Consider the following 15,182-nt stretch of genomic DNA (forward strand, 5'->3'; position numbering starts at 1 on the left):
TTAATAATTAATGCATCTTCTTGGCATCTTCTCTGCAGTTTATAGTCATCTGTTACCTAGAGTAGTGGTATCAAACTCAAATAGAAACAGGAGCCATATAAGGACCTCTGTGGGTCACATACTGATTTAGAAAACCATATATTAGCTTAATATGTATTTTTATCTATTTTGTTCAATATTTATCAATTACATTTTAATCTGGTTTAGGCCACACCAGGGAGTGTTATGGGTCACATGGAGCTGATCAATTTCAGGTTTGACAACTCTAATATCTGGCATTGTGACTTGCACAAAGCTAGTATATGTTGGAGGTGGGACATGAACTCAAATTTTGTTGACTTTGAGAATGGCTATCTACCACAATATTACTTCTCAGGTACTTGTCAAAAAAAACCCAGCAAAAACCTTGGGTTTTCCTTAACCCTTTACCCTACCAAATGGCAATGAGAATCAGATTTTTATCTGAATTAAGAAATGCTACATTTTAGTTTATGCTGTTCATATTTCAATGTTCATCTGTGGAACATGTGAGAATTCTCCTGCTGCAGTCCCAAAGCCCTACATAAATAAGTCTTAAACAAAAAATAAAACTTTCCTCCTTTTCTATTGCTACTTCCTATCTCCATTCTAGTTAATCTAGCTAAAATTTTGCTATTTAATCTCTTATAAATCTTCTCCCCCAAAGCTCAAGCTTCTTGGAACAAATAACATTTTGCCTCACCCACCTCATTTTGCCACCCACCACCAATCACTCTTTTACCTCAGGGATGTACATGGTGAGAATAGCAAGGATTAGACAAACCCAGGAACACAAAGATGAGTAATATGGGGTGCCCCCAAAGTCTCAGCTGTTTGAGGCATAACTGTGCTAAGACTTTTGTGTTGTTTGTTGAGATCTGACAAGCTTCTGGTACACAAAGTAGAGCAGCATTAGGGGAAAGGATGTCAAGACGAAGCAATTTTACTTCCAAGAACAAAGTAATTGACTTCCTTCAGATCATAAGTTTTATTAGTAATGATCTTTTCTGATAATCTTAGTGGTGTGCTGAAAAGGACACCCAAGTATAAAAAATGGATAAGCAATGCAAAACTCTTTAGAATAAGATGAAATATTCCTAAGAAATATAATTCTTTAGGAATAATATCCTAAAGCATAGTTTATGATAGGTTTTAAACATGAATCTGGGAAATAACATTTAAAATGTTGACTCACCGGTGACTCTGGGCTGATCCTTGACACTACAAGAGGCATTTTCTGATCAACACCACCCTAGATGATTTTGTTAAATAAGGGGAAAAAAAAGATTTCACATTAATGAAAACAAGTATAGTGTAAAATTCCTAAGGCCGTGGTCTAGCTTTCTTTAATATAGTACAGAAATCAGGAGTCTTCTTAAAAAAGGGTGCCAAGATTCTAATGTCTATTCTTCTAAAGATATCACACACACACACACACACACACACACACACACACACACACACACATTAGTGTTGGAGAAGGAGAGTAGAGACAAGGAGCCCTCTATTTCTCCAATATTTTTTTAGGAGCCACAAATTGGTCCAACCATTTTGGAGAATAATTTGAAATTATGTCTGAAGGGCTTATTAAAACTGTGCAAACCCTTTGATCCAGCAATACCACTACTAAGTTTGTGCCCCAAAGGAAAAGGAAAAGTACCTGTCTGTACAAAAATATTTATAGTAGATTTTTGTGGTTGCAAAGAATTGGAAATGGGGCAGGGGGAGAGAATACCTATCAATTGGAGAATGGCTGAACAAGATGTGGTATATGACTATGATAATGTATTATTGTGCAATGAGAAATGACACACAGGATGGTTTCAGAAAAACTTTGGAAGATTTATGTGAACTGATGCAAAGTGAAGTGAGTAGAACCAGTAATAACAATATTGTAATAGTGATAAACTGTGAAAGACTTGGCTACAATGATTTAAGACAATTTCAAGAGATATGATATAATGAGAATTTCTTCTGCATATCAGACAGAATATAAGATGGCTAAGGTACCTTACAACAGGAATATCAAGCTCATAGATTGTGGTATTCCCCTAATGCCCAAACCAAGATAAAATACAATTAAGGAATATTTAATAAAATATTGTGCAAAAATGATTCAAGATAACTCTAAAGTATTCATGATGAAAAATGCTATTTTCAGAGAACTGATGACACGAGTACAGACAAGTGAAATTTTTTCACTTTCTGGAATATCATAAATGGATAGAAGCAAGCAAGTTTTTTGTTGGAGTTCAATCAGCCTTACAAACTAGGCTGTAATCAGATTATGAAGCATTTTTAATACAATCTAATTTAATAAGTTAAAACTTTAAGGGTTATGATTGGTGGGAAGAAAGTGGAATAATTCTGAAGCATGAGGCTCTGTTGTTTATCACCAATTTATCCTGCATATAAAGCATGTGCATTTTGTCTATTAGACTGGGAGATTCTTGAAAATAGGAACTGCCTTTTGCTTTTCATTGTAGCAACAGTATTTTACCAGGCAAGTAATGAATGCTTATTGACTTAATGATTTTTTTAGGAGGCTTGGATAGCTGGTGGGTAACATGAAGATAATGAAGAATAGGGAGAAGAGATTCCAAGTTTTTCTTAGAGATTAGGTGACTGACAAAGTAGCTTGGTTAATCTATTGGAATGGAGGTTAATCTATTGGAATGGATGTTCCTATTTATTTCAGAAGGATTTGATATGAGCATTCTTTCAACTGATTCCATACAGAATTAACAAGATTCCCATTTCTTTAGGAAAACAATGATTTTGCTCCTTGTGGTAAAAGGGAGAAATTGATTGTCTGTCTCTATGTTATTCCTATCCTCCTGAAAATGGGCTAAAAAAAACCAATGAATTTTTTTAAAAATCAGATCCTTCTTTTATTTTTTTAACATATTCTCTTCAGTTAATAGTAAATTTGTTGACACCATTATAAAATAGTCCAGATAATCTAGCAGAACATTTCATAACGGTTTTCAAGCTCTTGTGCAAAGAAGAAGGTTAGTTTTGGAATGATAAAGAAAGTGTGTGGCCAGTATGACCAGGAAGGATAATGATCATTGTTGGAAGGGATGTGGGAAATCTGGGACACTATTACACTGTTGGTGGAGCTGTGAACTCATCTAACCCTTCTGGAGAGCTATTTGGAACTATGCCCAAAGGGCAACAAAAATGTGCATCTTTGACCCAGCAATACCACTACTGGGTCTATACCCTGAAGAGATGAGGAAAAAGGGTAAAAACATTACTTATACAAAAATATTTATAGCAGTCCTGTTTGTGGTGGCAAAGAATTGGAAATCCAGTAAATGTCCTTCAATTGGGGAATGGTTTAGCAAACTGTGGTATATGTATGTCATGGAACACTATTGTTCTATTAGAAACCAGGAGGGACGGGATTTCAGGGAAACCTGGAGGGATTTGCATGAACTGATGCTGAGTGAGATGAGCAGAAACAGAAAAACACTGTACACCCTAACAGCAACATGGGAGTGATGTTCAACCTTGAAGGACTTGTTCATTCCATCAGCGCAACAATTGGGAACAATTTTTGGCTGTCTGCAAAGGAGAGTACCATCTGTATCCAGTTAAGGAGCTGTGGAGTTTGAACAAAGTACAAGGACTATTCCCTTTAATTGGGAAAAAAATAACCCAGATGTCTTATGGTTTGATCTGGTTATCTCTGAGAATTCTGTTCTCTTTAAGGATATGATTTCTCTCTCATCACACTCAATTTGGATCGAGGTACAACATGGAAACAAAGTAAAGACTGACGGAGTGCTATCTGTGGGGTGGGGGTGGGGGGAGGGAAGCAAGATTGGGGGAAAACTGTAAAACTCAAATAATATCTTTAATAAAAATTTAAAAAAAGTGTGCTCATCACAGAAAATATTTATTGGTAGTGTATTCCTTCCTTAGCTATACAGAAGATCTTTTAAGTCTTAGAATCAAAGAGCATTTAAACTAGAACAAAGTTTTAGTTATCACTTAATTTCTAAACCCCCACAGTTTAAAGATGAGGGAACTAAGTAAACTTGTCAAGTTTGCACAGTGACTGGTACTAGAATTCAACTTATTTTTAACCCAGCAATAAAATTCTCCCTCTCCTAGTCTTAGCTGATCTCTGACACCCCAGAATTAATGCTTTGTGGCTATTAGGAATACCAGAGTTTGATACTGAAACATCTGCTACTTCTTTAGTAAAGAAGCAGCAGAGAACTGTAGAATGTTAGAGCTGGAAGGGACCTTTGAAATCATCTGATTCAGCCTACTCATTTTATAATTGGAGCAAACAGAAGTTAAGTGACTTGTTCAGGATCACACTATGTCTGAGGCTGGGCATGAAATCAAGTCTTCTGTCTCCAATTCCAGCACGCTATCCACTGCACCACCTAGTTCCCTATAGGCAACATAGATAAAGTGATTGAATCAATCAATCAACAAATATCTATCTATTAAGTACCTACCCTATGCTAGGTCTTAGGGATACATGTACAAAGAATGAAACAAATTCTGCCTGCATGAGCTTACATTCTAATGGAAGTGATTCCTTACCTTGTCTAGAATATACATTTCTAATGAAAATGAATAATTCTAATTCCATTAAAAAGTTTGAAATTACTGGTTATATTTACATATATATTATTCACATATTTATGAATGCTACTCTACCTTAAGATTAAATCCAAATTTTCCATCTTCATCTGGAGTAATACACACCAGGAGTAGATAACCATCACCATCTTCATTCTGAAATAAATTTGAAGATAATAACAGTAAATAACATTTATCTTTTGCTGTAAAGTTTACAAAGTTTTCCACACATAAGAATCCTAAAGGCATATATTATCTTCCCCAGTTTATGGTTGAAAAACTGGAGGTTCAGAAAAATTCAGGGACTACTTGAAAGTCACATAGTTAATAGTCATTCAATAATAATAGCCAAATTAGCATTTAAATTGCACTTTAAGGTTTGGAAAGTGCTTTACAAATACTATCACATTAAGAACCGGGGAAATGGGTGCTATTATTATCACCCCCATTTTACAGATGACCCCCAAGGTTGAAGGAAGAAACAGAGGTAAAGTGACTTACCCAAGGTCACACAGTGTGTAAGGGCAAAATCTTTCTAACTAGGGAGGCTAGGTGGCGCAGTAGATAGGGCATTGGCCCTGGAGTCAGGAGTACCTGAGTTCAAATCTGACCTCAGACTTAATAATTACCTAGCTGTGTGGCCTTGGGCAAGCCACTTAACCCCATTTGCCTTGCAAAAAAAATAACCCTCAAGCTACTATCTACTGGGCCTATCCTTGCAGCTACAAACTCTACTACCATTATACCATGGTAACTTTCAAGATGATTAGTTATAGGGTTGTTTCCCCTACCTAATCATTATTATGTATAACTTAGAGAAAATGCTTTAGTTTAATGATAATACACATTTTTCTGACAAAAGTTTGAATTCTAAGTTACACACGATTTATATATCTCTACCACAGTACAACATAGGAACTAGCTGAACTCACCTTATCACAATAGTACTGATTAGAATCTTCTGTGGAGCAGCCTTTATTAACATTGGTATAGGTGTCTAAAAGGTGATGATCTACTCCATCAAAAGAGCAGCAGCCTGGTGCATTTACATACTGAGATAAGGGACTGGTTGAAGTCTGGGTCTGAGAGTTTGGGCTGTCTTCAGATGTATTCCTTGATTAAGAAATATTTTAATAAATCAATTAGTATTCACAAGAACATACACGACATATAATCTGAATTGCATTTATTCCCCTGTGACATAGGAAAAACCTCAGATTATCCTTAAAATTTGGCTCTAGGACCCCATATGCATCTTATTTTTCTTTTTAAATTTATTTTTTCAATTATATAGTTTTCAACATTCCTTTTTATGTAGTTTTCTCCCTCCCATCCTCTCCCCTTGCCCTAAGATAGTAAGTAATCTGATATAAGCTCTCTCTATATATGTGTATGTATTACAAATTTTCATATTAATCATGCTATGAAAGAAGAATCAGAACAAAAGGGAAAAACACAAGAAAGAAAAAACAAAAGATTTTCTAAAAAGTGAAAATAGAATGCTTTGATATGCACTCAGATTACATAATTCATTTTCTGGATGTGGATAGCATTTTTCATCACATCTTCTAGAATTATCTTTGATCACTCTGTTGCTGAGAAGATAAGTCTGTCATAGTTGATCATCACACAATGCTGCTCTCATAGTTCTGCTCACTTTACTCAGCATCAGTTCATGTATTTTTTCCAGTTTTTTTTTTAGGATCACCTGCTCATCATTTCTTATGGAACAACAATATTCCATTACATTCATATACCACAACTTTTTCAGCCATTCCTCAACTGACTGACAGACATCCCCTCAATTTTTTGCCACCACAAAAAAGAACTGCTATAAATATTTTTGTACATGTGGATTTTTCCTCCTCTTTTGTGATCTCTTTGGGATATAGACTAGCAGTGGTATTGTTGGATCAAAGGATATGCACAGATTGACTCCATGTACATTTGCGGAACTCAAATGCCATGATTGCTTTGTCCCTGACCCACCTAATAGGAGAGTTAAGCTCACTATTTTCAAAAGTCTTTGTTGTCTGGGGGGGGGGTCACTTGCTGATAATGTGATGCTCTTTACCTCCCACCTCTGAAGGACCCTACTCTGGTCTCTAGAAAAATAGTGTGCTCAGCTGGCAGTTGTTTTTAAATGACCTTGATCAAACTAGTCTAGGCATGTATAATCACATAGGGGTTCATCATGCCTCTATTCCCTCTGAAAACAACTTATCTCTCTTCCCCTGAGTCCTTTCTAAAAAACAATGTGAATACTACTTTTAGCTGTTCAAGGCAATATGGAAAAGCCTATTCTATATACTTTATATAGATTATTGTCAAAGATGAGTTTGGAGAAAAGGATCTGATCTGAATAGGAATAATAGGCTCTTAGGGAAAGAATGCATCCAATAATTCTGCAAAGAATACAACTGGATGGTGAATTGTAGAGGAACAAGAAAGTTTTAAATTGATAGTGGAAGGAAGGTAGAAGACTACCTGGTGATATTTAAATAGTACTTTAGAATTTGGAAATAAATATATTTATACATATTACTTTACACATTATATTACTTAAATAATTATATATTATTTTAAAGTCTTGAGTGTTGAGCATGCAATGTCTCATTCCATCTGTGATAGAAGTTCAACAGGTATTGTGATTAAAGTTTTACAGTTGAGGAAACAAGGTTCAGAGAGCTCAGGTTATTTGTTTATGTCATAAAGCCAGAAAATATCAAAAAAAATTTTCAACTTCCTGATTTTAAGTTCAGCATTTTTTCAATAACACCATACTGCATTCTCAGATAACTGTTAGATTAGCATGAAGGGCTGAAACAGCAAAAAGAATGACAGTTCTTATGACTTAAAATGACTAAAACAGTAGTTCATAGCATAAAACAACCAGAAGGATTTAGAGAGATATCCTTAATTATCAATATCAATTATGCTAAAGCATACATTATATCTTTTTTTAAGAAGCAGCAGTAAAAAGGAACTGCTAGCCCTCACCAAAACAAGCTACAATATGGAGATGAATAATAGCTTCTTAACAGGTTCAAAAGAAAAAATTTGACAGGGGATAGCAAACTATTAGGACAATCTCTCAATCTAATGAAGAACCATGAAGTTTTGTTTTGAATGTAAAAGGGAAAAAGGGAAAAGGAACAGAAGATCACCAAGCTATCAGGAAGATAAGGGAAAATTGTAATTGTGGAGATGGCTAGGTGGTACAGTGGATAGAGCACCGGCCCTGAAGTCAGGAGTACCTGAGTTCAAATCTGACCTCAGACACTTAATAATCACCTAGCTGTGTGGCCTTGAGCAAGCCACTTAACCCCATTTGCCTTGCAAAAAAAAAAAATCTAAAAAAAAAATTGTAATTGTGATAGGAGAGTTGGGCATGTGGTAGAACTCTCAGCAAAAACCAAAAAAATCTCATCACTCCATCACTTACCTTGCTGATAAATGTTCTTTAAGAAGGTAAAGGTAAGAAGAACATCAGCAATGTATTCAATTCTACATTGGATCTAATTCTGATCAAAATAGTTGGCAAGGGAAAGTAACAAGAACTTTAGAGAAAGCAATGAAGCCATCATAAAGTTGGCAATGATCAAGGAGAGACATTTATATGATACTTTATTTCAAAAAGTTCAACAAAAAGGAGGTATTTTAGATTTTCTTAAAAGGAACAGAAAGAAATTCTAATGGCCCAAACATGAATAATTCCAGTGAGGAAGAAAAGAAAAAGAGAAATGTGGCTTCAAGGGAAATAAGTCTCTGATGAACTCAGATGGCACTGAAGATTTAAAATGGAGGGGAACCAAAGATAAATGACCTATTAGCACAGTTAAAGCCTAGAACAAGCTGAAGTCTGATGCAATTCTAAGGACAACACAAAGGGATTTTTAAAAGCTGCATGGTAGGGGGCAAACAAAAGAAAAAAGGAACACTGCTATTTGCAGTAGATGGGAAGATGTAAACAAATTAAAATGAGAAAATGATTCAATCCCAATAGTTGGGGCAACCTAATAATTCAACTACTATTTTGCTTGATTTTTTGGGGGGTTGCCTTCCCAAGGATAATGAGCTTCATTTTAAAAAGAATAGAAAAAATAGGTAAGCAGGAATCAAAACCCAAGAAAAAGTAAAAAAGATACTAAGTGGGGCACTCAGCTGCTATAAATGATTTTGCCCCTTATCCCAGAAGGATTACATTCCCATGTCTCAAAACAACTTGCAGATATAATTGATGAACTTCTAATGTGATCTCTGAGGAATTGGAGAGAATGAGAGATGTGCCAATAAGGTTGGAACTAGTCAAATGGAATTAATCAAAATTCACCCAATTCCACAATTTCTAAGAGTTGCTCTGTCCTAGTCTGTACCCTAAGTCTTTTCAACTTCTAGGAACTGTCAGAATTTACATTCTATTGTTGGCATAATCTTTGAGGTCTCAAGGTCACCTCCACATCATAAGGAGTCACTAGAGTAAGACTATTGGAGTAAGAAATGCACCATTAAATGAAGGTGACAGTTTCATGGCATTACGAGACTACTTCGGAATATTTTGTTCCCCTCTGTGTACCATATTTAGGAGGGACTTCATTTCTCAAAGAAATGCAATCAGAATGGTGATAAGATTAGAAAGCATGTTACGAAGATCTAGAAAAAGAAATTAAGAATGTTTACCATGGAGGAGAGAAGACTGGGTGAGCTGGGTGGGTTAGAATTAGTGTAGGGAAGTTATTTTAAAATATCTGAAAGGCCACGGTATAGACCTGTTTGGCTTGGTCCCAGAGACAAAACTAGTATAAAGGGTGAAAAGCTGCAGGGAAGTCAGATGGGGAAAAATTTCCTAGTGACAAGATCTGTCTGAAAATGGAAGAACCTTCCCTGTAGAAATATTGAGTTCAGAATCATTCGAGGTACATACAGAAGGCTATGAAACCACTTCATGTACATGTTTTGGCAGATCTAAATATTGCATAAAGAGTTGGAACTTAAGGACTTCTCAAAGTTCCTTTTACTGTTGAGACTAACTAATGTCAGCAGAAGCTATTGCTTTCTTTTTCTCACTTTTAATTTCAAGTCCTTGGTGGCATGTGATTTTCACCGGATTATTGTTTATTCTTGTCCTCAAGAAGTCCAAGTGCAAAATTAATATTACATAGCCTTTAAAAAATTTACATATTCACTTTTATCTAACAACTTTTTCATCTCAAAACACTAAAATTTAATGAAGAATTCTTGTGGTACAAATTGGAAGGTACAAGAGGAGAACAGAGCCCTGGGCATTTATAAAGCTCCTGTTCAGAGAGAAATTTCTCAATGACCTTTTTTGTAAGACATCTAAGTCAAATTACTATATATCTTCATTTTGCTTGTTGTTCAGGTATTTCAGTTGTGTCCATCTATTTGTAACCTCATTTGGGGGTTTTCTTGGCAAAGAAACTAGTTTGCCATTTCCTTCTCCAGTACAGATAAGGAAACTGAGTAAACAGGGTTAATCAAATGGTCCAGAGTCTCACAGATAGTAAGTGCCTGAGGCTAGATTTGAATTTAGAATGATGAGTCTTCTTGACTCTACTTCTGGCACTCTACCAACTGGATCACCTAGTTGCCTATCTTTATTTAAGTAAGAACAACAGAATCAAGCATCTGTCATTTCACTGGGAAAGTAATAATTCTCCTATACTCACAGGAGCCTCAATCCAGAGCTGGAAGGGACCTCAGACATCCACTTAGACTAACCCTTCTCATCTTAAAGATGAGGACATAAAGCTCATAAAAGAAAACATCAGTAGCAGAATTTGAATCCAGATAATCTGACTCTTGAGTCAATGGAACCCTTTGCACTGCTGCCTCTTAACTCCCCAGCTGGTCCTTCCACTTCTGAAATACTGAGATTCATTCTTTTTTTTTTTTTAGGTTTTTTTTGCAAGGCAAATGGGGTTAAATGGCTTGCCCAAGGCTACAGGGGTAGGTAATTATTAAGCATCTGAGGCTAGATTTGAATTCAGGTACTCCTGACTCCAGGGCCTGTACTCTATTCACTGCACTATCCAGCCACCCCTGAGATTCATTCTTAACATTATATTGTACAAAGATATTCATAACCTAGAACACTTAGCCATATGGAAGGCAACTATAAAATGGATAGCTCTACAAACTTTGAAAAATTGAGGCCTGGTTGAAGAAAATGTGATGGTCAGACTGGAGAAGAGACTATCTGAATGAAGCATTGTGCACAATAATAAAAACAGGAATATATCATATTGCTATAGAACTTAAGAATTCAACAAAAAGTTTTGGTACAATTAAATTTAATGTGTTGTTCCAAATTGTAGAATGCTGAATGAAAAGTAGAAGGAAGCAGATTTGGCTCAAGAAATCTGTGCAAGGAAGCAGTTTCTAACAAAGCAGTTCTCAAAATACAGCCCAAAGACCCCTCAGGGGTCTTGGAGACCTTTTCACAGGGCCCACAAGGTCAAAGTGATTTTCATAAAAGACTAAAATGCTTTAGTTTCTAATATGGTAAATATCAATAGATGTAACTCATTAAAAAAAAAAAACCTTCTGTGGGGTGGCTAGGTGGCAGAGTGGATAAAGCAATTGACCCTTGAGTCAGGAGTACCTGGGTTCAAATCCAGTCTCAGACACTTAATAATTACCTAGCTGTGTGGCCTTGGGCAAGCCACTTAACCCCATTTGCCTTGCAAAAGCCTTAAAAAAAAATCTTAGAGGGAGGTCTCATGAATTTTAAAGAATGTAAAGGGTGCTGAAAACAAAAATTTGAGAACCACTGTTGTAAAAAAATAGAGTTGTCCAACAACAGAATGCTTGACTTCATAATGCTGCGAGAAGTACTTGAACATTTCTGAATAGTCTGATTGGAATTTTATTGGATTTTATTTCATTTTTTAATTCTTAAAAATTATCCTTTTTTTATAATATTTTATTTTTTCCCAATTATGTGTAAATATAATATTTAACCCTCATTTAAAAAAAATTGAGTTCCAAATTCTTTCCCTTCTTCAACCTCCAACCTCAAGATAGTATGCTGTTTGATATAGGTTATATAAGGGAATTTATGCTAAACACATTTCCATATTCAACATGTTGTGAAAGCAGACATAGACAAAAATATATACTGTGAAAAATAGAAAGCTTCAATCTGCATTTATACTGCATCAGTTCTTTTTCTGCAGGTGGATAGCATTTTTCATCATGATTCCTTTGAGATTGTTTTAGATAATTATATTACTGAGAATACACAAAGTCATTCATAGTTGATCATCATGCAAAACTGCTGTGACTATGTACAATGTTCTCCTGGTTCTGCTCACTTTACTCTGAATCAGTTTGTGTGAGGTTTTTCAGGTTTTTCTGAAATCATCCTACTCATCATTTCTTATAGCACAATATTCTATCACAAACATGTACCAGAACTTATTCAGTCATTCCCCAATTGGTAGACATCCCCTCAATTTCCAATTCTTTGCCACCACACAAAGAGCTGCTATAGAAATTTTTTTGCATAAAGAGATCTTTTTCCTATTTTTAAAAATTTCTTTGGAATACAGACATAGTAGTGGTATTGCTGGGTCATAGGATAAAAGCCCTTTGAGCATAGTTCCAAATTGTTCTCCAGAATGGTTAGATCAGGTAACAACCTTACCAATAGTGCATTAGTGTCTGGTTGAGAATATTTAAAAGGGACTGCTGTATTAGTAGAAGATTTGACCATGTCATCTCCAAGGCCCCTTCCAATGCTGATTACCTTATTTCTAGGATTAATATTTCTAAGCCACTTATATGAAATACTGCTTTTCCAATCTTATGTTTCACTTGAACCCTCTATGGTGTGTATTATTTTACTATTTTGATGCTACCCCTTAATTTCACCCAGAGATGTGAAGAACACTCACTTGGATTTCTGACAGGTTAAGGTTTTCCCAGAGGGGAAGGAAGCTTCTACAATTCATAATTCTCAAAGTTCTAGGAGTAAGCCTTGTAGGAGGCTAACTTTACTCCAACTGAAATACTTCCCATGAACACATCACTTGCTAATACTTAATTAATCTTAATCAAAATATTTGCTGAAAATGTAAAACAAACACATTTACACATGATCCCACCCATAAACCTCCACTGTGCTCTCTCACCCCATGCATTCAGTGGCCATGGGGACTATAAGCACATATTTAAAATCCCAGGACATTAAGGCATGACGGAAATACCTGTGGTCAAAACCACTCATAACTCTGGGCGGAGGTTCTGTGTTGATCAGATGCTTCCACTGTTAAGCTGAGCTGAGCCACACTGCCGGACTAACATCTCTCCTGACATAAGCTCAGCTGGACAAGCTAATCTTTTGGACTGTTTCTCTGATACTCCATTTCTAAGCTGTTCCTATGCTCAGCTGGGCTTGTTCCACAACAGAACTTTACTATCCATTCAGCTAAGTTTTAGGATTAGCTGATGCCTTCATCTAAAGCAGTGGAATGCTATTTTCTCTTAGTAGTTCTTTCCCTCTCCTCTGTTCTCTCTTCAACAGACTATAAAAAGAGAGCAAAATATTTCCTCTCCACTCCTCATTCTTTTGCTCAGCAGCAGGCGGCAATAGAGAGGCAACTTGGGTATCTCTTTGGCCAATCAAATCTACAGGCAACAAATGACAGGACAGGTTTGGATCTCTTGATAGACCTCTGAAATGTGTTCTTTTAATTTTTTTATATTCTCAGCTCATCAGCAACTAGGTTTTCTCTGAGAGGGACCTCACTTTTTCTTATATAGACAACCAATTAACTCATATTCAGGTAAAATACATTTGTCCTATAATCATAAAAAAAATCCCAATATCCAATTTCCCCAAATATTACTAATTTCAAAATTCTTCCATATTTTATTTGTAAACAAATCTTTAAAGTACAAAAGCCCAAATCAGATTTTATCCTGCATTTACTCCACAGCTATATAGCTAGTCATAATTAAATAAGAAAATGCTGTCTTGAGCACTGAACTGACTTGCCCAATAACTACTCTTTCAGAAAAATGAAGCAGAATATTGCTCTAGATCAGTTAAGAGTCACTTCCCCTTTGAGATAGCTCTTCAAAACTCTCCTGTTCTAAATCAAATGTTTACTTGAAATTAATATATGATACTGAATTTTATTTTCACCATAACCTTTCTGTGATGTTACAGAAAATCATCAGCGACTTTCTCATATTTTCATCTAGGAATCCTTTTAAATCAATAGTTCATCTACCTCATATTTTAATCAAGGATATACTTTACATGGACCATTAGTACAAATATATTGTTTTGGTAAGAAAGCAACACGCTGATTAGACACTGAAATGGTATTCTCTATGAGAAGAAAAGAACCTAACTATATAAGAATATTTATAGCATTTCTTTTCTGGTGGTGGGGATTTTTTATGGTGAGGGGATGCCCACTGGTCGGGAAACAGCTGAATAAATTGTGGTATATGACTGAGATGAAGTGCTATCCTGTTTGGGAAATGATGAACAGGATGCTCTCAGAAAAAAAAAAAACAACTTACATGAATAGATGCAATAGGAAATGTACTATATTCAAAGTAACAACATTATTGCAGGATGATCAGTTGTGAATGACTTACCTTTTCTCAGCAATGCTGTGACCCAAGAGAATCCTTTGAAGGACTTATAATAAAAAATATCCATCCTAAAGACAAGAGCTGGTGGTCTCTGAATACATATTGAAGTATACTTTTTTCACTTTAATTTTCTTGAGGTTTCTCTTTTTTGGGGGTGTGGGGTTATGTTTACTTTTACAACATGACTTGTAATTTTTCATGACTACACATTTTTAACAATTTTTTTATTTTTTATTTTTGCTTTTTTTGTTATTTTATTTTTTAACACATTTATTTTTAGGTTTGTTTTTTTTTTTTTTTGCAAGGCAAATGGGGTTAAGTGGCTTGCCCAAAGCCACACAGCTAGGTAATTATTAAGTGTCTGAGAGCGGATTTGAACCCAGGTACTCCTGACTCCAAGGCTGGTGCTTTATCCACTGTGCCACCTAGCTGCCCCTTTAACACATTTTTAATCAAGTAACTTGCTTTCTCAATGAAGGGGAGTGGGGTAGGAGGGAGATAAAAGAAAAGAAAAAAGAAATTGTTTTCTCAATTTTTCCCTTTCCTTCTATCTTTTTAAAAATTATTTTATTTTTTTTCTGTAAAATCACTAAGATTTTCTTTTCTTTTGAAATATTGTCCTCTAAGTTATTTTGAGAATTGATTCTTAATTAGATAACTGATTCTTACCACTTTTTAGGGGTTTTTTTGCAAGGCAAATGGGGTTCAGTGGCTTGCCCAAGGCCACACAGCTAGGTAATTATTAAGTGTCTGAGGTTGGATTTGAACCCAGGTACTCCTGACTCCAGGGCCCATGCTCTATCCATTGCTACCTAGATGCCCCTACTAATTGATTCTTACAATTATGCTACATCCAATGCAGATTTTTTTCTGTATGTAATTTGTCAGATCCAGGCTCTCTTCCCAACTTCAACTTAAGTGTCTTC

The 15,182-nt window shown here is 35.6% G+C and overlaps 1 protein-coding gene across 10 annotated transcripts in view; it reads right to left on the reverse strand.

Annotated features, from left to right (window-relative positions):
* PTPN3 (protein tyrosine phosphatase non-receptor type 3) overlaps positions 1-15,182 on the reverse strand; it is a 291,839-nt gene that overhangs the window by 55,370 nt on the left and 221,287 nt on the right. For all 10 annotated transcript variants that reach the window (XM_074208223.1, XM_074208222.1, XM_074208224.1 and 7 more), the window contains 3 exons: positions 5,556-5,736; positions 4,702-4,779; positions 1,214-1,270 (listed from right to left, as the gene is read on the reverse strand). In XM_074208223.1, the coding sequence (XP_074064324.1) occupies positions 1,214-1,270; positions 4,702-4,779; positions 5,556-5,736 (316 nt within the window). The remainder of the gene's footprint in view (positions 1-1,213; positions 1,271-4,701; positions 4,780-5,555; positions 5,737-15,182) is intronic.

The sequence above is a fragment of the Macrotis lagotis genome, chromosome X (genome assembly GCF_037893015.1).
Source record: "Macrotis lagotis isolate mMagLag1 chromosome X, bilby.v1.9.chrom.fasta, whole genome shotgun sequence".
In the NCBI taxonomy this organism is placed as follows: Eukaryota; Metazoa; Chordata; class Mammalia; order Peramelemorphia; family Peramelidae; genus Macrotis; species Macrotis lagotis.